This window comes from Oratosquilla oratoria, chromosome 2 (genome assembly GCF_046742065.1).
Source record: "Oratosquilla oratoria isolate Oo_2021 chromosome 2, ASM4674206v1, whole genome shotgun sequence".
NCBI lineage: Eukaryota > Metazoa > Arthropoda > Malacostraca > Stomatopoda > Squillidae > Oratosquilla > Oratosquilla oratoria.
Genome location: NC_134778.1, coordinates 60,357,790 through 60,380,382, shown reverse-complemented (window position 1 = coordinate 60,380,382; position 22,593 = coordinate 60,357,790). Strand labels below are relative to the sequence as shown.

The 22,593-nt window shown below is 38.7% G+C and overlaps 2 protein-coding genes across 10 annotated transcripts in view; one reads left to right on the top strand and one right to left on the bottom strand.

Annotated features, from left to right (window-relative positions):
- Nucleotides 1–5,568, bottom strand: part of PolQ (DNA polymerase theta) — a 48,962-nt gene extending 43,394 nt beyond the window's left edge. Inside the window, exons 1-2 of the mRNA XM_076209147.1 lie at nt 5,475–5,568; nt 1,621–2,937 (exon numbers count right to left, since the gene is read on the bottom strand). Of these exons, the coding sequence (XP_076065262.1) occupies nt 1,621–2,937 (1,317 nt within the window). The 5' untranslated portion in view covers nt 5,475–5,568. The remainder of the gene's footprint in view (nt 1–1,620; nt 2,938–5,474) is intronic.
- An 8,643-nt stretch (nt 5,569–14,211) lies between these two features.
- LOC143039240 (uncharacterized) overlaps nt 14,212–22,593 on the top strand; it is a 33,268-nt gene continuing 24,886 nt past the window's right edge. For 2 of the 9 annotated variants that reach the window (XM_076209133.1, XM_076209112.1), the window contains exons 1-2: nt 14,338–14,682; nt 19,784–19,909. In XM_076209133.1, the coding sequence (XP_076065248.1) occupies nt 19,886–19,909 (24 nt within the window). In that variant the 5' untranslated portion in view covers nt 14,338–14,682; nt 19,784–19,885. The other 7 variants (XM_076209121.1, XM_076209128.1, XM_076209115.1 and 4 more) reach the window with 7 other exon arrangements.

Genomic DNA, 22,593 nt, shown 5'->3' with positions numbered 1-22,593 from the left:
GTTACCTAACTTACGCTCCAAGTCCTCGATCACCTTATCAACTCTCTCCTCTAGTCTTATCAGTCGGGGGGGGGGGGTTGTGTCCCCCCCACCCTCTTTAAATCCCTGGAACATATTCTCGTCACTTTCTTCTGTATTGCTCCTCTCTATACTTCTAATCTTTACATTTTTATTAGACATTTGATCCTCGCTAAGTCTTTTGTTTACCTTCCGCTTGTCTGGCTGGTCAAAGTCTACTCCCTCCTCATTTCCTTCCATTTCCCTCAGTAATCCCTCCCCTTTTCCTCTTTCCCTACGTTCCCACTACTCCACGAGCAATTTCCCCCCCACCCTGCAAAAACACTAGGCACTTCTCTTTGCGTTGGGATCCACAGACTTCACTTTTCTTCAGAACGTCTTCTAAGCCGTCCATTCGTTGAAGTGTGTGTGTGTGTGTGTGTGTATATATATATATATATATATATATATATATATATATATATATATACATGTATATATATATATATATATATATACACACACACACACACACACACACTGGGGTCTCACAATTCAACAGGGTTAGGGGGTTTTTTTAGGCATAAAAAAGTGATGTATCAAAATGTAAATCATCTCCAATTTAGCAGAAAACTGAGAAATTTGTGGGAGTTTTTGTGCAGTTTGAATGTAAAATTTCTGAGTTTAGGTGTTCAATTAAGGTTTAGGGGTAAGAATTTATCGAGGTCAAATATGTGAGTTGTCAAAATGTTGACTGTCAAATTGCACGACCCCAGTGTGTGTATGTACATATATATACATACATACATATATATATATGTATATATATATATATATATATATACAGGTAAACGTCGACTTACGATGGCATTAGGTTTCGATAGAGCCATCGTAAGACGATTTCATCGTAAGTCGATCCCCAATTTGTGTATCACTCTGTTCCGTGGTCACTGTACCTAGCCTACCTGTATATTAACCACCAGAGATACTGAATATAGCCTATTAAACATGTACAGTAGTTTATTTAATTATTTTTATCCTTTTTACCATATTCAAACACTATAATATGTATTTTCAGTACGGAACTTAAATCTCGCGGGCAGCAGCCAATGCCAGCCGTACGACGTGACGTAATAATACTCGCATCATAAAATATAGTCACCGCTTATATCGATCGTTCTCTCTTTCATCCGCGAATTTTGAAAACCACAGAGAATGGGATTCAGGGCACATTTCAGAGAATGTAAAAACACAGGGGCGACTACAATAAATATAATCAAGACGCCGATATGGCAGCGTCGCGTATCCACTTGCTCCTCATGACGCCTACGTGTGCGGCACCGTATGGAAGGGGTTAAATTATCATATCGTCGTCGTCGTCGTCGTCATCGTAAAGTCGAACAATCGTAAGTCGCGGCCATCGTAAGTCGACGTTTACCTGTATATATATATATATATATATATTATATATATATATACATACACAGTATAAAAGCTCCCTTGTATTCATTGTCCTAAACAATCTTATGTAAATTATACAAATCAAATACCTACTCTCTCACATATAATACACTGATACACAAGCCTATTAAGTGACATATCAATATTATATACAGTTCTTACCTTTAATATAGCATCAGGAAGGCCCCATGAGCCAAGCTGTAATTTGGTTTGTGAAGACAGAACTGTTGTATTTCCAGTGGTATCTAGTGGAGACTTAAGGATGGTTCCCCCAGGACTCTCAGCTAAAAGTTTACGCCTTTTAAGCGCCCTTCGTGAACGTGTCTTTACAGGTTTAGTTGGATCACTGCCTTCCAGTGAATTATTTGCTTGTTTGTGAGTGAGTGAGTCATTTGATAAAAAGCTGCTATCCTTAAGAGAGTCATTGAGACTGATATTGCTTTCATCCTCTGCATTCCTTGGCATTATTCCTGCACTGTTTACCTGCCTAGGAAGTGCCTCAATGGCCACATTTCCTTGAGATTTTTCTGAGTGATGTTCAATACCTCCATCTGTCCTCAACCTATTTTCTTTGTAGATAATTTCATCATCACAAGAATTTTGTTGTTGTTTCCATTTCTGTTTTTGATTTCTTGCAATGGATGGTGTGAATTCAAGTTTATTAGCCTGTACTAGACCACATTCTTGATTTTCACTATTTTTCTTACTTGCACTTTCAGGGGTATTTGAAAGCTGAATGGTTTCTTTCATTCCCATGATATTTTCATTATGCTTGTCTTCCGTCTTTTCCTCCAATACATTTTCAGAATTTTTCTCGTCAGTGTCATGTTTTCTACATTGGCTTGCAGACCCTGATGTGCTGCTCTTCAATCTTGATGATCTCCTCAAAGTAGGACTACTCTGTGAATTTTTCATTTCTTTACATTGCACAACAGGCTTCTTTACAGTTTGAGGCTTTCTACCATTACTGCCCCTCTCCTTTTTAGGTTGACTGCCAATTTTGCTGACATTTCTCTTTTTTTCATTTCCAAAAAGAGCTGAATGGTTTTCCTTTAATTCACATACTGAATGCTCTCCATCAAAGTTAAAGTCATTCAGTGTATCAGTTCCAATATCAGGAATAGACACATTGGTTTTAGTCCTGACTGAAGTATTCTTGGTATTTTCTAACTTCAACAATGCTTTCTTATCCAACGGTGTTGGATCTTTTTGTTTAATTTCAGACGTGACCTTGTCTTCATTTTTCTTTAGATTCTTTGGACTTCTAGGAAAAAGTGTGTTTGGACCCTCTCTTGATTTTACATCTTTCTTATCATTTCTTATTGTTTTACTTGGTGCCTTAAAACTAAGTTCCTGTAACCTTTTATTATGCTTCTTGATTATGCTTCCAGTTTTCTTGCTTTGGTAATTAGCTTCAATGACGTTGAGGTTTTCTAAGATATCTCCAGACCAAAAGGAATCATTAAAAGTAGAGTTCATCTGAAATAACAATACTCCATTAGTAAAACACCTAAGTAAATTTCAAGTTTTATATTCATATAAAATCATGTCCAAAAATAATTCTAAACATCATACTTCATCATTTCATTCCTATAAAGCAAACAATCACAAAAACTAGGGTATTTTTATACTTCCAGTGGAGCAAGGTGGAACATATATATAAAAACCAAAATGCACTCTCCTCTTATAAGGGAATGTAGCTCAATGAAGGCATACAGTCACCCTTCATCTATACCATACACAACTGTTGTCCATTTCACCTTAGGTCCTTGTAGACGAAGGATCATTCCTGTCCCCCAACCCAATGTAGCAATGCAGCAAGACATGGTATGTGGTAGCAACTTACATACAAATAACAAAAAGACCTTTCCCTCTTGTAAGAGGTAACCAACCAAGCCATGCACTCACCCTTCACCCGCCCCACAAACATTTGTTTTCCCTTTCATCTTAGCTTCAAGTGAAGCATCATCCATACCCCCAACCCACTACCCAAGTCAGAAGCAATGCAGCAAACCTCAACTCCTCCACACCAGGGCCTGACAGCTGAAGCTGGTTTACCCCCACCAATTCATTATATAATTCCTTTCCCTCACTCTAGTTTACTTCCACCCACATTCCTCCAGTCCCTACTACATAAAACCAAAAATAGGTAAATCCCTTCAATTCCTCTTTCCTTTGAGACTATCTCTAAATGTACTGCCACCTTCTCCCCTTGTACATCTGTGTACATAACCTTACTTTAACCCACATTTACTTTCAGCATGCTCTTCTCATATACACTCCCAACACTATCATTATCCTCCTCAGACCCTTCTTTGACCTAGTAGCAATTAAAGTTACATCTCCAAACAACAACTGGCTCACCTCCCACTTCCCTCCACTCTCACTTACCATTTTGAAACTACCATCCATCACCCTTCCATGCACCTCCTGTACTAATCCACCCATGTGTGCAGCCCAAACTTCACTTTAAGCCACTCTTTCTACATCCCACCCTAACACAAGCTCTTCCACTTATGTAAAAACTTTTGACTATCTTCATCAGCCTTACCCCCTATCTCATATATTTGGAACTCATCTCAAAAAGGCTTCATGTAAACCATGTCATATACCTTCTCCATATCCATAAAAGCCAAAAGGACATTCTTAACTTTTGCTAAAATCATTTTGCAAGCACTATCTGCCTTACAATGATTTTTTTTCATTGATTACACTGTTCTTCTCTAGTTATTCCTGTCTACCTCCTTATGTTCTCATTAACATCCTCCAATAAGCCTTTTTAACTATAGGCTACTAAATAGAATGATTTCTCTAAAGCTAATACACTCATATTTCCCCTCATTTTGCAACAACTGATAGTCTTCCTCATTCATCACATCTCTCATTATCTTTGCACCATGTGCAAACATGTTAACATAGCCTGTTGTACCTTCCATCATGTCATTAACATAGGGTATATTATAGGTACTAGCACTGAACCTTTTGGAACTCCATTGGTCACTGTTCTGTCCTAATGCCTTATCCTTTATTATTGTCCTCATGTACCTGCTGTTCAGAAAATCTGTGATCTATTTAAATAGTTTACCTCAGTCCTCCAATGGACAGACTCATGAATAGAGTCATGATAGTGGACTGTATTTGGGGGTAGCTAACCAGGTGAAACCAACATCACTCCCCTGACAGGCAAGAATCACATTGACACAATTATATACAGACAACCACCCAGCCTTAAATAAGTACCAACACAGAATAAGCCAGGCCACATATTAAAATTTCTTTAGATACAACCATCACACTAAGATAATGAACCCCTACGTCTTCTCTACCCTACTCTCCCCCCATCCTAATAATCTAATAGGAGCATGTATCCTTCTTGAATGACATGTTAGGACATGTCACAATCCAATGATTAATGTTGGCTACTTCTGGATTGTAGGTCTCTAAGAGCAACCAGTAGCAATGGATTAATTGATTTTATACAGGTGTAAGTCTGATGAAGGGAAAATCAAAATACAATCTATTTATTACAATCTTTTACCATAAACTTGTTCAGTAGGGCCTTGTTTGAAACTTTTTTATACAAAAGACAAATTTTGTTGTTCACCTTTCATATGATATCTCTTTACAAAGAATCAAACAATTCCAACTTTCTCGGCATAACGGAAATGATGAATAAATCATATCTGTCTTATATACTGGAAATACTGACAAAATGAAATTGCAGCACATATGATATATTCATATGTACTGTATATACTAATACTATTTCTGTTTTTTTGTGAATAACTAACATAATTGCAAAAATTACTTTGACATTAAATGCCGTAGCAAAAGTGATCGCTCTTCTAGTAATAACCAATTAAAGAAGCTGGTGATTAAATAATAATAATTTAAGAAAAATCATAAATGGAATGAATTACATAGGTATTATTTCATGTACCCGTAGGAAATACACGTCAATGCATTTAAAAAGTAATAAATTTGATAAACGTAAAAACAACGAAACGTGTACTTACATCTTACAATAGGCGAGAATTTGTATTCCTTGACTGAAAAAAATACTACAACGATAACATCACTTCAACGTCGTCTGTCATTGCACTTTGAATGTTGTACCAAACATTGGACAAGAAGATTTCTAAAGCAGAAAAAAATACATAGGAAAAATTAATATTATAAGTAAGACATGTATACACACTTATATATATATATATATATATCTATATATATATATATATATATATATATATATATATACACGTATACATATTTATACACATATACATTTAATAAACGTTTTTTCCTGCTTACAAAGGTCCAAAGGAGGTAGCCCAAAAAACAAAGACATAAAATCCACTCCCACCCATTCCATACCTACATATTCCACTCTCATTCAACCACTCACTCCCTCTTATCTTGGCTCCTCCTGGATGACAGTCATCCCTGCATCTCGCTCACTCCTCGATCAGGGTCAGAAGCAGTGTCGCAAGACACAGCATATCCACAGCAAGGCCGCTTCATTAAATCGGTGACTCCCTCCTCTCCGTCTCCTTAGATTATTTTTCACACATACTCTCTCAGCCCTCCATCCCCCACCCAGTCCCTTTCATACATCACAGCATCATCCATACACAACCATTCTCCATTCACCCCTATCGTCTGTCTTCTTCCGTCCTTCCTCAACAGACATTTCCCTCATTCACAATTACCCTTTTATCCCATCCATCCATCTTACCCTTCCCGCCCCCTCATGTTCACTTCTTCCACAACTGCCTTCCAAACCTCTTTTACTAGTCTTTCTTCACTCATTCTTTCCATGTGTCCAAACCATCCCAATACTCACTCATTCACCCTATCTCCCAGCTCTCTTTCCAGCCCCGTCCTCCTCCTCGCCTCCTCGTTTCTCACTCTATCCAGCCTAGTAACACTTATCATACTTCTCAGGCACCTCAATTCAAACACATTCAAACTCCTCCTCTCGTCCTCTCTTATGTTCCATGTTTCTACCCCATGTAGTGCTGTCGGCACAATCACTCCTTCATACAATCTCCTCTTAGCATCCATTCCCAAATGTATATTTCTCATTATACCTTTTAATCCCCCAAGTCATTTACTTGCTTCTCTCAATCTACATTCTACCTTCACCACCACTCCTCCCTTTCTCGCCACATTCGCACCCAGGTATCTAAAACTATCCACTTCCTCCAGTCTCTCTCCCTCAATACTCACTTCCAGTCTGCTGCCCTCCTCTCCCCTTGTACATCTCATCACCTTACTTTTACCCACATTTATCTTCAACTTCCTTCTTTCGCACACCTTCCCAAACTCTGTCACTAACCTCCTCAATCCCTCCTCCGATTCTACCACAAGTGCAGTGTCGTCAGCAAACAACAACTGGTTTATCTCCCACTTTTCTCCATTTTTATTAACCATCTCCAATCCCCGACCCATAATCCTTGCTTTTACTTCTCGCACCACCCCATCCATGTATAATTTGAATAGCCAAGGAGACATAACACATCCCTGAGGAAGTCCCACCTTTACCTCAAACCACTCACTCTCTCCATTTCTGATTCAAGCTCTACTACTTTTGTAAAAACTCTTGACTGCTCTTAACAGCTTTCCTCCTATCCCATATATCTTCAATACCTTCCACAGTCCCTTCCTCTTTACCCTGTCATAAGCCTTTTCCAGATCCATAAACGCCCAAAAAACATCCTTACCTTTTCCTAGAGCTTTCTCATATATCTGTCTTACCACAAAAATTGATCTACGCAACCCCTACCTGTCCCAAACCCACACCGTTCCTCACCAATTATTCCCTCTGTGCTTCTCCTAATCCTCTCAATCAAAACACTCCCGTAAGCCTTCCTAACTACACTTAACAAAAACTGATCCCTCTGAAACTACTACACTCATACTTGTCCCCTTTTCCCTTGTAAAGTGGAACTATACAGGCACTCCTCCAGTCCTCTGACACTCTATCCTCTCTTAAACAAACATCAAATAACCTTACCAGCCACTCCACCATCACTGTACCTCCTTTTTGACACCCATCCAACCGAGGTGCCTTACCTACTCTTATCATCAATTGCCTTCACTTCATCTCTCCTTCATTTTCCCCACTCGTCACTGTCATTTTATTTGCGCTTCCCACTGCAACTACCTTTCCTTCCCTATCCTCCTTTACATCTAGCAACTCTCTAAACTACTCTGCCCATCTTCCTCTTACTGCCGTCTCTCCCATTATCATCTCTCCATCTGCACCTTTTACCTTTTCTTCTCTACTTGATTTGCCTCCTCTTCCTTTCTTAATTTCTTTCCAAAACATCATTTTATTACTTTAAAAAATTCTGCCATACACTTACCCGTTTCACATCTGTTCTCCTCTTTGCTTTCTTTATAATATGCTTTACTTCTCTTTTCTTTTCTTTGTACCTCTCATCCTATTTTGTATTCAATCTGTAAATGCTGGTTTCTTCTCTTCTATAACCTTCTTTACTTCCTTATCCCATCACTCACTATCCTTCCTTCTATTTCCTCCCATCCTCCTTGTTCCACACACCATCTTTGCACACCGTGTGACTTTCTCCTTGAACCATTCCCATTCCTCCTCCACTCCTAGTTCTACTCTATCCTTCACTCTCTCCCACTCCTCTCTCAGCTTCTTCTTGTACGCCTCCTTTTCTTGACAATTTAAGCAGTTTACTTTAGGCACCTCCCTACCTTCTGTACTTTTCCTCTTTCTCCATCTACCCTCCACTCTCAACTTACCTTCTACCCAAAAATGATCTGATATTTCCCCACTCTCTCCCCTTAGCACATGTACATTCTTAACTCTTCCTACTATTCACCTGGTTACCACTATATAGTCCATGAAAGCCCTATTTTCACCTTTCCATCCACCACCCTCTCCCATGTTTACATATGCTTGACTTTCTTCCTAAACAATGTATTTGCAAATTATCAGCTCTCTTTCTAGACACATCTTCACCATTAACTCTCCACTACGTTTTTTCCTGGAACTCCACACTATTGGTTCATTTCCTACCCTAGCATTAAGGTCTCTCATTATCAATACATTGACCTTTTACCCTAAACCCTCTATACACCAATTTAAATCTATAAAAAAAAATCTATTTCCTCTACACTCTTCTCACTACTAGGTCCATATGCACTTACAAAAATCCACGTATCCCTTCCCAGTTTCACCTTCATCCACATTAACCTTGAATAAACCTCCTTCCACTCCATACGTTTACCTATCTCTTCACTTACTAGTATAGCCACCCTTTCTTTCCCTCGCCTTCGTGTATATATACATATGTGTATGTATACATATGTATGCATGTATATATATATATATATATATATATATATATAAATATATATATATATATATATATTTATATATATAATATATATATTAGAGGAAGATGGACGGATCATTTTAGGGAGTTGTTAAGTGTGAAGGAGGATAGGGAGGGAAGGGTGGTTGTGTGGGAGGCGCTATGAAAATGACAGTGATAAATGAGGAAAATTGGTAAAATGAATTAGTGACGGAGTTTGAGAAGGTGTGCAAAAGAAGGAAGTTGAAGATAAATGTGGGTAAAAGTAAGGTGATGAGATGTACAAGGGGAGAGGAGGGCAACAAATTGGAAGTGAGTATTACGGGAGAGAGGCTGGAAGAAGTGGACAGCTTTACATACTTGGGGGCGCATGTGACGAGAAAGGGAGGAGTGGAGGTAGAGGTAGAATGTAGATTGAGAGAAGCAAGTAAATGCCTTGGGAGACTGAAAAGTGTAATGAGAGTTAGTCATTTCGGAATGGGTGCTATTAGGAAATTGTATGAAGGAGTGTTTGTGCCGACAGCACTGTATGGGGCAGAAATATGGAACACATGAGAGGAGTTTAAATGTTTTCGATATGAAATGTCTGAGAAGTATGGTAGGGGTTACTAGACTGGATTGAGTGAGAAACGAGGAGGTGAGGAGGAGAACGGGGGTGGAGAAGGAGTTAGGAGATATGGTTAATGGAAGAGTATTAGGGTGGTTTGGACACATGGGAATAATGAGTGAAGAAATACCAGTAAAAGAAGAGTGGAAGGAAGAGGTGGGTGGAGTGAACAGGAGATGACGACCTAGGATAAGACGGATGGATGGGATAAAAGGGGTATTGGGAAAGAGGGGAATGTCTGTTGAGGAAGGACGGGAGAAGACAGAAGATAGGGGTGAGTGGAGAATTGTTGTATATGTGTGATGCTGTGATGCATGGCAGGAAGTGTGTGGGAGATGGGAGTTAGGGAGTGATTATGTATGAATGATATTTCGATGCAGCCCGAAAGGTGTTTCTCCCCGTCCTCTCTTTTTCTGCATGGGGGGACGGAGGGGATGGGAGTCGCCGATTAAATGAAGCGACCTTGCTGTGGATGCGCTGTGTCTTGCTGCATTGCTTCTGACCCAAGTCAATGGGCGAGATGCAGGGATGATTATCAAGGAGGAGCCAAGAAAAGAGGGAGGGAGGGGTGGTGAATGGGAGTAGAGTATGTGGGGATGAAATTAGTGGGAGTGGAATTATGCCTTTTGACTTTGGCTAGCTTCCTTGTAAGGGGGAAAAAAAGCCCTTGGTATATGTATGTATGTATATATATATATATATATATATATATATATATATATATATATATATATATATATATATATATATATATATATACATACATAAAATGGCCGGAGGACCTTGTGCCCGGCACCCGGCCGAGGCCTTGTCATGGATATGAAGAGATTTCTTCTCGTCTTCTTGGCTTCACGGAGGTACCTGATTTCCAGAGCGAAGGAGAGCCTGCAGTTGATCCAGATTCCCAAATATTGATAGATGGGCACCTTGGTGAGTTTGTCTTCCTGAAGAGTAAGTGGGGGCGGGTGTATCCGCGTCATTAAACGCGTCTTGGCCATCCAGATTTTCAGTCCAAGCAGTTTGCATTCCTGGGAGAGGCGATTGAGTTCCCTCTGACACCTTGGAAGGAGGGAACCGTCCCCAGTGACCACCAGCGCGAGATCATCCGCATAGCAGAGGAGGCGAACATCTACCCCGAGTTGGAGGAGAACCAGGTTCTCCCCTGCAGGGTCCCATTTTCCATCCTGTGATATGAGGATAGGTGTCCCTGGATGCGCACTCGCTCCATCATGTCCGTGAGGTAATCTGCAACCTAGGATAGGAGTCTGCCTTGGATCTCCTTGGTAGTCAAGGATCAGAGAATGTACAAGCATTCACTAATCCCTTTTTTTTTTTTACCAAACCCAGAAACACCACAATAGCAGGCTAACTACCGACCAGGCCAAGAAGGGTTGTCACACAGACGGGTGTTGCCACTCCCTTTATAAAACCGTACATAATGTGATGGAAGGGTTCCATCCACCATAGGAGGCGACTGAGGTCCATCTGTTCAGCGGTCTTGCAGATGCAGGACGTGAAGGAGATGGGCCTGTAGTTATAATTCCTTGGCCTTGGGAATCGGCACCACATCCGCCTTTCTCCACAGGTAGTCATTCCACCTTCGAAGAAGCATTGACGAGTGTCAGGGCTGCCAGCTCTCCCAGCTGGCCCCAGTTGCCTCAAGAAGGATTAAGAAACCGTCACTACTTAGAGCAATATCTTTTCTCTTCTTACAAGTCTGATGGAACTCCTCGAGTGTGAAGGGACAGTCCGTCGGGGGAACTTGTGCCATAGCAGTGTGGATCACGTCTTCTCTACCTTGACCGAGTAGGTGTAGCGTAGACCGGGAGTGGGAGTTGGAGAGTGGAAGATATATCCCCAGATGCTGCGCCTCCAGCTCTGCCAATTGTGTATGGAGGATGGGGGGAGGAGACTGCACCTGTTACCAGCCGCAGTTTCTTCCAGAGGGTGCTAGTGGTGGGTTTGACAGAGAAAGTGGTTCACCATTCTAACCAATTTTCTTCCCTGACCCTGCGTATGACCTATTGCGCGTGCCTGGTGGCAGAGCGCAAAAGAGCCTTTTGCCTCGAAGGATGGATGGCGTCGCAGAAGTCTACAGAACACGTTGACCCGGTAATTCTGCTCCCGTACAGTGTCGCTGTAGTACCATCGTTCAGCGTGTCGATTGAAGCCTGGCTTTGTCATGGAGACAGATCGTATCGCAGCGGCCTTGACAATGGTGACGGAGTCCCGATGGAGGTCGTTTGTGTTCCAACGTCGAGGTGGTGGAGATCCACGACTAAAGCCGTGACGATGGCGAAGCGGTCTCTAATGAGCTGGAAGTTCACCATCTAGTGGGCACGTCAAGCCTTGCTTCCAGAGAGGAGAGTGAGGTCCAGTCGCCCTCTCAAAATGTGAGTGGACTTGATTTTCATTGATCAAATTTAGATTTTGATTCATGTATTGTTCCAGCTTGGGGTATATCACCTTCTAAGCTATTCCAAGTATTTATACATCTATATGGAAAACTGCATTTCTTCACATGTTTTAGATATAAAGTCTTCCTTAATATGTTTTCACGACCAATTAAAGCCCTCCTATCCATCAATAGGTCTCATCCATTAATGTATTCTGTCCTCTTCAGTGACCTGAATAACGTAATTATATTACCTCTTTCTCTACAATCTGTCAAAGTTGGCAGACCCAGTGCTTTTTGTGTTTCCACATATAGTTTACCTGCCAGGCTGAGAACTAGTTTGGTTGTTCCCCTATGTATTCTCTCGGCCTTGCATACATCTTCCACCTTCAGTGAGGACCACAACACTGATGTATATTCCAGTCTTGGACGAATCAGGTTTTTTTTTATCACCTCTTCATCCACAAAGTGTGTTAGAAAGTTGCCCTCACTTCTAGTCCTCACTCCTCGGTCCTTATCACTCCTCCTGTTCTCACCTTTTCTCTGGCTGTCCCACGACCTTTGACCCCCGAAGCCCCCAAGGGAATTGCTTGTGGGGCCAGCCGTTTGCCTTACGTGCCCCTGGCCACGTGACTCGACCCAAAGCTTCCTTTAGACCTACGGGTGTGACAAAGCCTCCTTGAAGAACACACGTGCAGTACCGGCATCGGCCAGCGATGACTACCCAGCCATGTGTTGATGAACACTAGATTAATTGAGGAACGCATACCCTCCGTCTTCGTAAGTCAGCAGCGTAAGAACGTTTTGCCTCTGACTTCCCACGGATCACACTTGGCCTCACGCCAATTAGGAGTACGGGTCATGACCTGTCCGTGTATATAAAGACCAGACGAACCCCGAAGATTTAGATCGCCTCTGAACATCAAACTGTGTCCCTAGCTCGCAGGCTCCTTGCTTTCTCATCTCACCTCCCCCCCCCTTTCCCCCGCAAGCAGATCGCATTAGGACACGAATTTATACACACGCAGTGGTCACCTCCCTCGCCGTCTCGTCCCCTCATCTTTTTTGTCGCCCTTAGAAGCGAGCCACATAACATTGGCGCCCAAATTCATTGCTAAATAAAACCAACATTCTCTCCATCAGAGTTTGCCTCAAACAGCCTAACACAGTCCGTGTGCCTTTCCCACAATCCCGCTGATGTCAGGTGACAGGATGATTTTTATCAACACTCCCAAATATTTCTCCTCTTTTGCTTTTGTAATAGGTTCATTTCCCAAAGAAGTTTAAAGATGGTCTTTTACAGCTATTGCCAATTCCTTGTCTTTTGCATTTTGTGGTACTGAGATTCATTTACCATTCTTGGTTCTAGGCAAAAATAGTATCTAGATCTTTTTGCAGTAGTCTACAGTCCGGCTCGTTTTTCACTCTTCTCATGATTTTTGCATAATCAACAAACACGTCAGCATAGCTTGTTGTCCCTTCCATCATGCCATTGACAAAAATAAGAAACATTCCTGGTGAAAATACTGAACGATGCGGAACTTCACTGGTTAGCCTACTGCCCTCCAACTTGCCATATTATCCTTTTCTACTGTCTTCATGTATCTTCCCTTCAAAAAACATATCATCCATTGGAGCAGTTTACCTCTTAGTCCTCCAATATGCTCCAATTTCCATATAAGTCGACTATGGTGTTCTACAAGCTTTCTCTAGGTCAAGGTAAACGTGACGCATCCTCCCTTCTGCACACCAATCACTCTCACTAAAAGCTTTGACACACATGACGCACTTCCCTATTTGTAGTATTGGAACTACGCTCGTTCAGTCTCATATCCTACTCTCCAATTTATCATATCCAGCCTCAAATTGATCTACAGTTCTGTCTAGATCCCCAATTTCCAATTGTCATATCTAGATTTGAGTTCATGTATTGTTACAGCTTGGGATATATCACCTTCTAAGCTATCCCATGTATTTATGCACCTATATAATGGGAAAATGCATTTCTTCACGTCCTTTAGACACGTAGCCTGCCTTAATTTGTTATTATGACCTAGTATTTGAACCCCTCCTATCCCTAATCAAGATCGAGATGTCTTCTGTCAATGTAGTATATCCCTTTTAGTGACCTGAATACTGTAATTATATCACCTCTTTCTCTTCTATCTTTCAATGTTGGTAGGTCAAGTGCTTTTAGTCTTTCTTCATATGAATGATTAAAATCGCTGGAGGTATGTGTGTGTTTTTATTATATTTTTATTAATCTTTATACTTAATGTTATCAAGGTCAACATATAATCCAATATTGCATTTTCTAATGTTACAGCCATTTATTCTGTTTTTATTGTATATGTATTTATATGTGAGCACAAAACTTTGCCTATTTCATCCATATAATTTTTGACCAACAGATGGCAGTAGTGACTTATGTTGTCATTTGTGTCGTCGTCAGCTGTCGTTGGGATTTGGGTGTATGAAAGTCTTCCTGCCATGACCTCACCTGTTACACATTACAGTTATAGGTAAAAATCACTGACGCTCGATAGGAATTTTAATGTGCACGAATGTAATAGTTATAACCATACTCGAGGAAAAATAGGGGTTTGTCGTTTTTATACTTGAGAAGGATCAATCTCGTACTTCCTCAACTTGTTACGTATAATTTATACCACGTATGCAGAAAAACACAACAACCATACTAGAACGAAAGAGTAGTTCGTATCATATACGAGGCATTACTTCGAGGCTATTGGAAGAATAGTGATCTTGTTCTTGTAACCCGGAAAATAAAAGCCATCAACTGGTTTCCAATCTTCCAATCTTGACTTATGTTTATTTTCGGCCCTCCATCAACGATCAAACAACCTTCTCTGGTGAGCTTCTTTATTAATTTTATTTGTCCACTTTATCATGTCCTCATACCCTTCCATGACAGTTTACATTTATCATTCGTGTTGTTGATCTGCACACTGACAGTATATAGAGCACTGGAGCAACAGGAAACTGTCATTTTAGGTTCCTGTCAAAGGTCCTTTGCCATTACTTAGAGGTATTCATTAATGAATTCTGGTATTATACCTGTGCTTGCTTTCTTACATGCAAGGCATACAACTACCATGTATTACTCCAAGACCACAAATTAGTGGAACTGGATGCTATTGTCTGTTTTTAAGACTAACATTCTTACCAAGGTCATTGTCACTTGTGATGTGGCAAAAGTGAACCACTCACCATAAGTTTGGATGCCTTTAGGGCATTTCCTTTTTTAGCCTTCTTTTTAAATGTTTTGGTTTATCACAAACTTATAGATGTATTATTATTCATCAGTGGCAATCTTTCATTAAGAATAAAAATAGATTTCTCAGTAGCAAGGAAGACAAAAGTGAAAACTGAATCATACATACCAGGAAAATTGTTATGATTAAACTAGGAAATAAATGGATTAAGAGTGGTGCAATATGAAACATTCCTTTGCTTTGTTCCGTCATGTTGGAGCTCCATGTAATTGCTGGTTCTGAACACATCCTTGTTATCCTATTGAGGTCACTGATAAACGGTTTTGCTTTAGTTTAGTCCAGTAGGTCGTCACTGTTATTCTTGTGTGTTATATATTCATAATATTGTCCTTATTCCCGTCATAGTGATGTTCATAGATTTGGGACTGAAAGTCTTGTGCTGCACCTTCGATGTGGATCATATTACACCCAGTAGAAGAAACGTGATAGACATTTGCCGTATCCAGTTTTTGTGTTAATCTAATTTTTCTATATACCCTTTATCTTGCCAGACACACTATTTCTATGTTGGTTGGTTTTAGTACCAGAATGAGGGTTGTGACATTGTTGCTGGCGTTTGTCATTTGGGTACACATATTTCTTTATTGCATGAGTTTGAGTTTTGCATCTTTTAAAATAGTATAATTAAAGAAAATCTAGGGTTTTATTTTTTAATTTGCATGTTTTACTTGAAAGAGCATGATCAGGTACTATTGAAATTTTGCACTGGGTTGGTCACACACCCAGGCAACCCATATCTTTCCTCTTTGAATACAAATTCTACAATAATTTCAATTCAAGAAATGCCTGTACTCCAAACTAAAAATCTTGAATGCTCAGAGAGAGAGGAAAAAAAAATAATACCACTCCTTTCTTAATTCTAATTCTCAGCCCATGGTGAGAGATACAAAAAAACATTTACCTAATTGTAATATACAGGAAAAGAGCAATGCTTGTTGGATCCCATTTCATACTCTTCAATTTATTATACCTAGCTTCAAATTTATTTATGGTTCCAACATTGTTATATAATTAATTTCCATTTGTTATGTTTAGATTTTGATTCATGTATTATTGCAGTTTGGGCTATATCACTTTAAGCTACTCCAAGCACTTATGCACATATAAGGAAAACGTATTTCTTCACATCCTTTAAATATGTAATTTTTATTAAATTGTTCTCGTGACCTCTTAACCCCTCCTATTCCTAATCAAGAGATGTATCAATGTAATCTGTCCCATTTAGTGACCTGAGTACTTTAATCTTATCATCTTTTCTCATAGATCTTTCAAGATTGGCAGATGCAGTATTTTTGGTATCTCCACGTATGGTTTATCTGCCAGGCTGGAAATCAGTTTAGTTGCTGGCCTTTGTATTCTATTGATCTTGCTTTTATCCTTTACTGTATGGGGACCATACCTCTGACATATATTCCAGTCTTTGATGGATCAGGGTCTCGATGAGTTTTTTCATTATCTTTTCATCAATATAGTGAAAAGGCACTCTAACCTTCTGCATCAGTCCATATGTCTCTCCCACAATTCTACTGATATGTATCACAGGTGACTGGTGGTCTTTTATCAACACTCCGAAATTTTTCTTCTCATTTGCTATATGATAATTTTCTCGTATGGGGTAAAGATAGTTTAGAGTTAATTATATCGTTTGACTCATTTGTAAGTCTATCTATCTACCAAGAGCTTTTCCCCCCTTGTAAGGGAGGTAGCTAAGTCGGGCATTACCTATTCCCACCCATTTCACTCCCCTCCAACATCCTTTCCACCTCTCCCATCTCAGCCCCTCATGGATGGTTCACCCCTGCATCCGCCAACTGCCCAGGTGTCAAATGCAATGCAGCAAGACATAGTACATCCACAGCAAGGCCACTTCACTTAACCACCTCAGTACAATGACACCTACGTAGGTGTCATCAGGTGCGAGTGGGTACACAAGGATGCCAGCATCAGCTTCGTGATTATATATATATTTTTTTGTAGTTGTGCATGAGTTACCCCTAGATTCTGTGAACTGGTTTGATAATGTTTTCTGTGTTTGTTATTGCTCAGAGTAAAAGAGAATGAGTAATACAGCAGTAACTTTATATTTCATAATGTGAGTAGTGTGATAAATCGTACATATGGCAGCCGATGCTGTGTGTGAGAATTTGACTCAGACTGAAGTGGTTAATTGGTGACCCCCCTCTCCATCCCCTCATGCAGAAAAAGAGAATACTGGGAGAAAACCTGCCAGGCTGTGTCAAAATATAATTCACACAATAGTACCCCCTGTCCCCCATCCCCCATCTATCCCTTTCTTGTGTAATAGTACTTACTTTTCTAAGTAGTGGATCTAATCTCGTTGGAATATCATCCCTCACCTGAGTTGCTTCTTTTACCCACTGGGTCATTGTGTTCTCTGTTGCTATAATTAACGGGGTATTTCCTGCAAGTGAGTACTGAGGCAACAATTTGCTTGATTTTCCAGATGTCCTTCCCAGTCTGAGCTTCAATGCTCTTATTTTACTTGTTACTTGAAGTGTCAATTTCTAGGGCTGCGCTCCACTGCTGACACAGCGCTCTGCAGGGCCCCACCTTATATTTTCTTTTTAGCATTTGTAGTTGTTTCTAATACTCCTTCAATATAGGTTGTAACATTCAGTGAATAGATGTGTCTTCAGCTTCTTTTTAACTTTGCTTGACAGTCACTATTTTTATTAGGCAGCCTGTTATACACCCTTTGCAGACATCTTACAAAAGCTCTTAAAACAGTTTCCAAGTTGCTTCTTGGTTCATCTAATCAATGTGGGTTTAGAGAGGTGTTTTTCGCCATGCCCCACCTAATCACCTTTAAAATCCTGATGTCCTCCATGTGGTGAAATACAATTCTTATTACTTGAAAAATAAACTCCCCTTCAGCTGAAAAAGCATAAAAGCTTGGTTTAAAACCACTTCAAAAGAACAAAGCATCAATTAAAAAAAAAAAAAAAAAAAAAGACTTCATCAGTTACCCTCAATTGCCCACCTGAAAAACTGAATTGCCCCCCAAAAAATTACCCAGACTTCATCAGTTACCCTCAATTTCCCACCTGAAAAACTGAATTGTCCACATTCGATATAATCGTCCACATTGCTACAAGGCCATGTCCTTTTCTGTGACAGGAGAGGAGTTCTTTTTCTTCTAGGTCTGTAAATGTTCTTGATCTTCTCATTATTTGTAAACTTGAGTGGAACACTTATAGGTGTTGCTATAACAGCAATGAAATTAGATGTTTTCTGCCTCCTTCAAAAATTCTTATCTCATATCCAGCTGCTGACCTCATGAAAGGACTAGTTCACACAAGTATGGAGTATGCCTCATGTTTGGAAAATTGTCCTACTCAGAAGCACTGAGTGGGGCAAATTATTAATTTTTTTCTTACTGACAAACTCCTACTTTTCCTTGTCTGCTGCAATACAGGTGGGTCTTGGACTTACAAGCTAATTAGGAGCAAGAGATCTGCATGTTAACCAAATTCTCATTAAGCAAAGGGAGAATTTATTGGAAAAATATGGCAAGGGACCAAGGCCTCTAAGTTACTTCCAAGAAACCACCAAAACGGACCTCTTGATCATTCTGTGCTGGAAGAGTGTGAAGACAGGATTTAAGGTTGTTTCAGAACAACAGATCATACAGAAAGGTTTGGAAGTAAACACAGCATTGGAATTGATAATTGTGATGGGCAAGAGCTTATCATTACAAAAGTACAATACCGTATATAGGAAGAGGTAGTGTTTGAATCATCAGTAATTGAACTTGGCATGACAAAAATAACAACAATAAAGAGAAAATACATTAAAATGTATTTATTACATGACAGATTATAAAATACTTTTTGCTAATTTAATCATCAATATGGTTTCATTATTGTCTGTTGAATCCAAATGGCGACTGCCATTTTAATATCCTTGGAAGGATTCATTTGCCTTATAGATGTATGCGATAAGTTAAGACATGTTATAAACAGTAATTCATCAGCATAATCATTAAACATTCATAATGCCTATAACACATTTTTGGAAAATATAATTTTATTGCAGACACATGAATTGCATCAAATCATGATTTCCTGATTGGATAGTGGTGGACAACTATGGCATGATGCTTGAATTAATTTTTATGAAATGGGATTTACACACTTGTTAAGCAGGCAGTGGTGCAAATTTCAAGATCTCTGTGCAGATTCTTATCAATCAGATGCTTGTTAAATGGGACCTGCCTATATTACATCTCTTTTCTGTTGTTATCTTCATGGTCATTGTTCTTCAGATCTTGGTGGCTGTGTGCTTCCTCTCCTTAGGGGACCACATGGCTTTATTTGTTTTATTCATTTATTTATTTATATATATACTTTATTTGTTTATCTATTTTCATTTATCTTTAATTCTCTGCCTGTCAGTGCGTTGGACCCTCAAATGGAATTTTGAGGCACCTTCCTTACACAGACTTTTTTTTCCCACTCTTTTTAGGAGTGTCTATCTTTGGGCATTTTATTTTTATTTTAATAATTTACTTTTGGAAGGGGGATTTTGTTACTCTTTAAATATATAGCATTTTTTTTATCAGTTCATGTACAATATTTTGCCTCTTTATTACAGAACTTGTGCATTGTACTTCTTTAATTTTTCTTTCTTTTCTTTTCTTTTATTTTCTTTTAACCAGGCTGTGTTGCATCAACACAGCACTATTTTATCATTCTGAGTTGAAGTTGATATAATTGGCAGGCATCAGTTGCAGTTGTGGTAGCAGAGCCAGATCCAAGAGATGAACAAGAAACATGATGGCATGGTAAGCTACCAGTTGTGAATCCATTCCCTCCTTGTATATCTTGTGCCCTGCCACTAATGGCTGACTTTTTGAATGCTACTTTTTTTATAGCATTAGGCTCCAAACCTGGGAGACCTTGTCACTGTAATTAGTGTCGCTTGTCAATTTTGTATTAAGTCCTGTGTTGTATAGTAGTTGTAAGGGACTAGGTTATGATTGTGTGGCCTCCCCTCTCACACACAGGAAAGACCATGGCGCTGTGCTCTGATTCCTGCACCTTTTTGTCCTCGTGATCAGGGGTAAACACTTTTTCCATATTTCATCTGCATTTTTCTCAGTTGCACACCATTTTTGTGCTTCTGTTTTTATGGTTTTATATACAGAATGACTTTGTTTTGTGCTTTCATTTTTGTCCACATGCAAGAAAAAAGCTGCCTAAATTTGGCATTAAGACAGTAGTACATCTAAACATTTATTTTTGTAGTGAATATTTTTTCAACTGGCATAAGACATATTGAATCCTTTTAAATATCAAATTGTTTAACATTTAATTAAATTATAGAGAATAGAATAAATGTGTCATTATACATTTTGAAAAATTCAAAGTTGTAACTATAAGATGTTACTTATTAATATAATTTTTTTAATCCATTTCTTCTGTTAAACCAGCAGTCTTATGTCATAATTCCTTTTTAGGAATAACAACTAATGTAACTTTGATATTACATGCTGGCAAACTGTTGCAAGTTGAATTAATTATAGAACTTAACTGTAGGACAATAAAACAACTTATTTTTGTGTTTGTCTTTATCTTTCATAATTCAATTTATCAAATCATTGTGTTGTTTGTCTTCTACTTTTTGTCTATCATCCTACTCTTAATTGATGATACTGTCTTTCCATGAACTCAAAGGTTCTTTTTTTCCTATGTTCATTGTACTTCTTACTGCATTTTTTTCTCCCTTTTGTTTTGTTCATTTTTAGTTCTGCTTTCTCCTCCTACTCTTCTCTACTGATTTGTACTCTTTCATTTAAAGTTTTCATCACCATCTTGAATTGTCTTTGCTTTTTCATTCTTTTACTTCATCTCCCCCAGTTTAACAAAATCCAATCCTTTTTAGTTTATGCCCCTCTTTTTTTCATCCCTTTATTTTCATTGTGCCATTTTTTACATTTCTTTTCTTTATGTGATACATTAATATTTCTTATCTACTCCTTCACATTTCACTTACCCAAGCTTTTTCTTTTTCTGTCTCTTTTTCTTGTTGTCCCTCCATCTCATCTGTATTGCTCATTGTCACATATTTGCAAAGTCTTTTCCATCTTTTTCTTCCTTTTTTAATAGTCTGTGTTGCCCATTAAAAAAAAAAAAATCTCCTCTCTGTTGTTCTGCTTTTACCATTACCCAATGCTCTTTACCCATATTGGAGCCAATGACGGAAACCTGCATGTAGTGGACCTGTAAGATGGGCATTGGAACGAACCATCTTTCCTTTGTTTGTCTTTAGATCTTATCATTACCCTAACATGCAAGCTCACTAAAATGGATTTTATGGTGAACTCAAAAGTTCTAGGGAAAAACTCCTTGTTGCAAACAAAGTTAGCTAAAATGTGTAAACAGTAGTAAACATGCTTAATCCATCTAGTAGTGCACCTAGTCTTGCTGTGTTCCTTGTTCAAAAAAATAACTTTTAATTTATTATTCAATTGTACTTTTTGTCATTATCTAATTTAGTATTGCTTTAAAAAAAGAATCAGATCAACCTTATTCCCATTTGGTAGCTATGAAGAATATAGCAGAAATGCTTGTGCACTAAAGCATATGGGGTAGGGGTCAGTAACAAATTGTAGATATTGACATTTCTACTCTACTGAACTAGGCCTTGGCTAGATTATTTCATTGTATTGAACTTGTATGTACAGTGGAACCATCGATTATAAAAAAAAGAAAAAAAACGGAAACTTCCAAATGATAGATATACAATTCAATTTTATTTATTTTATTTTCTTATTTTTTATTTTTTTAATTAAGGACAATACAAGGGATAAAATCTCTGTTCTCACTGTAGTGTTAACCTCTACTAATACAGTAATCCCTTAAAATTTATGGATTCAACATTAAAGATTTTAATATTGTTTAAAAACTAGTACAGTAAAACCTTAGTATTCATAGATTTAACATTCAAGGATTTAATTATTTATGAGTAAGACCATGAATTTTGTCAAGTTAAAGTTTTGGGTATTTGCAGGTTTCCTTCCTCTTTGCTCACTCCTCACTACACTGTATGTGGTTCTGTGCTACCACTGCTCTGTCTCACTTTTGCAGTAACTCCACAGTGTGTGCATTTAGTGTTTATTGTCTTTGTAACTTAAATTTTCCAGCTTAACTTTCATGATGTAAAGAAGACAACTAAGCTATCTCAGTTAAAAGTGTCACCATCATTTTGGAAAAAAAAATACATCGGATCAGTATTGCTATTGGTATTGCTGTAACCATGATATTTCTATTGCTGTTGGTGCTAACATGGCAAAGCACAAACACATTATTTCCCCTATATCAGTATTTTCAACAAGTTTATGAAACCATATTTTTTTCCTGAATATGCCAATAATTTTTTTTCCCTACAAAATTTCTCTAAAATAGGAATACAATTTATATGAAGGTGCATCAAACAATGCAAAAAATATGGTATATATACTAAATC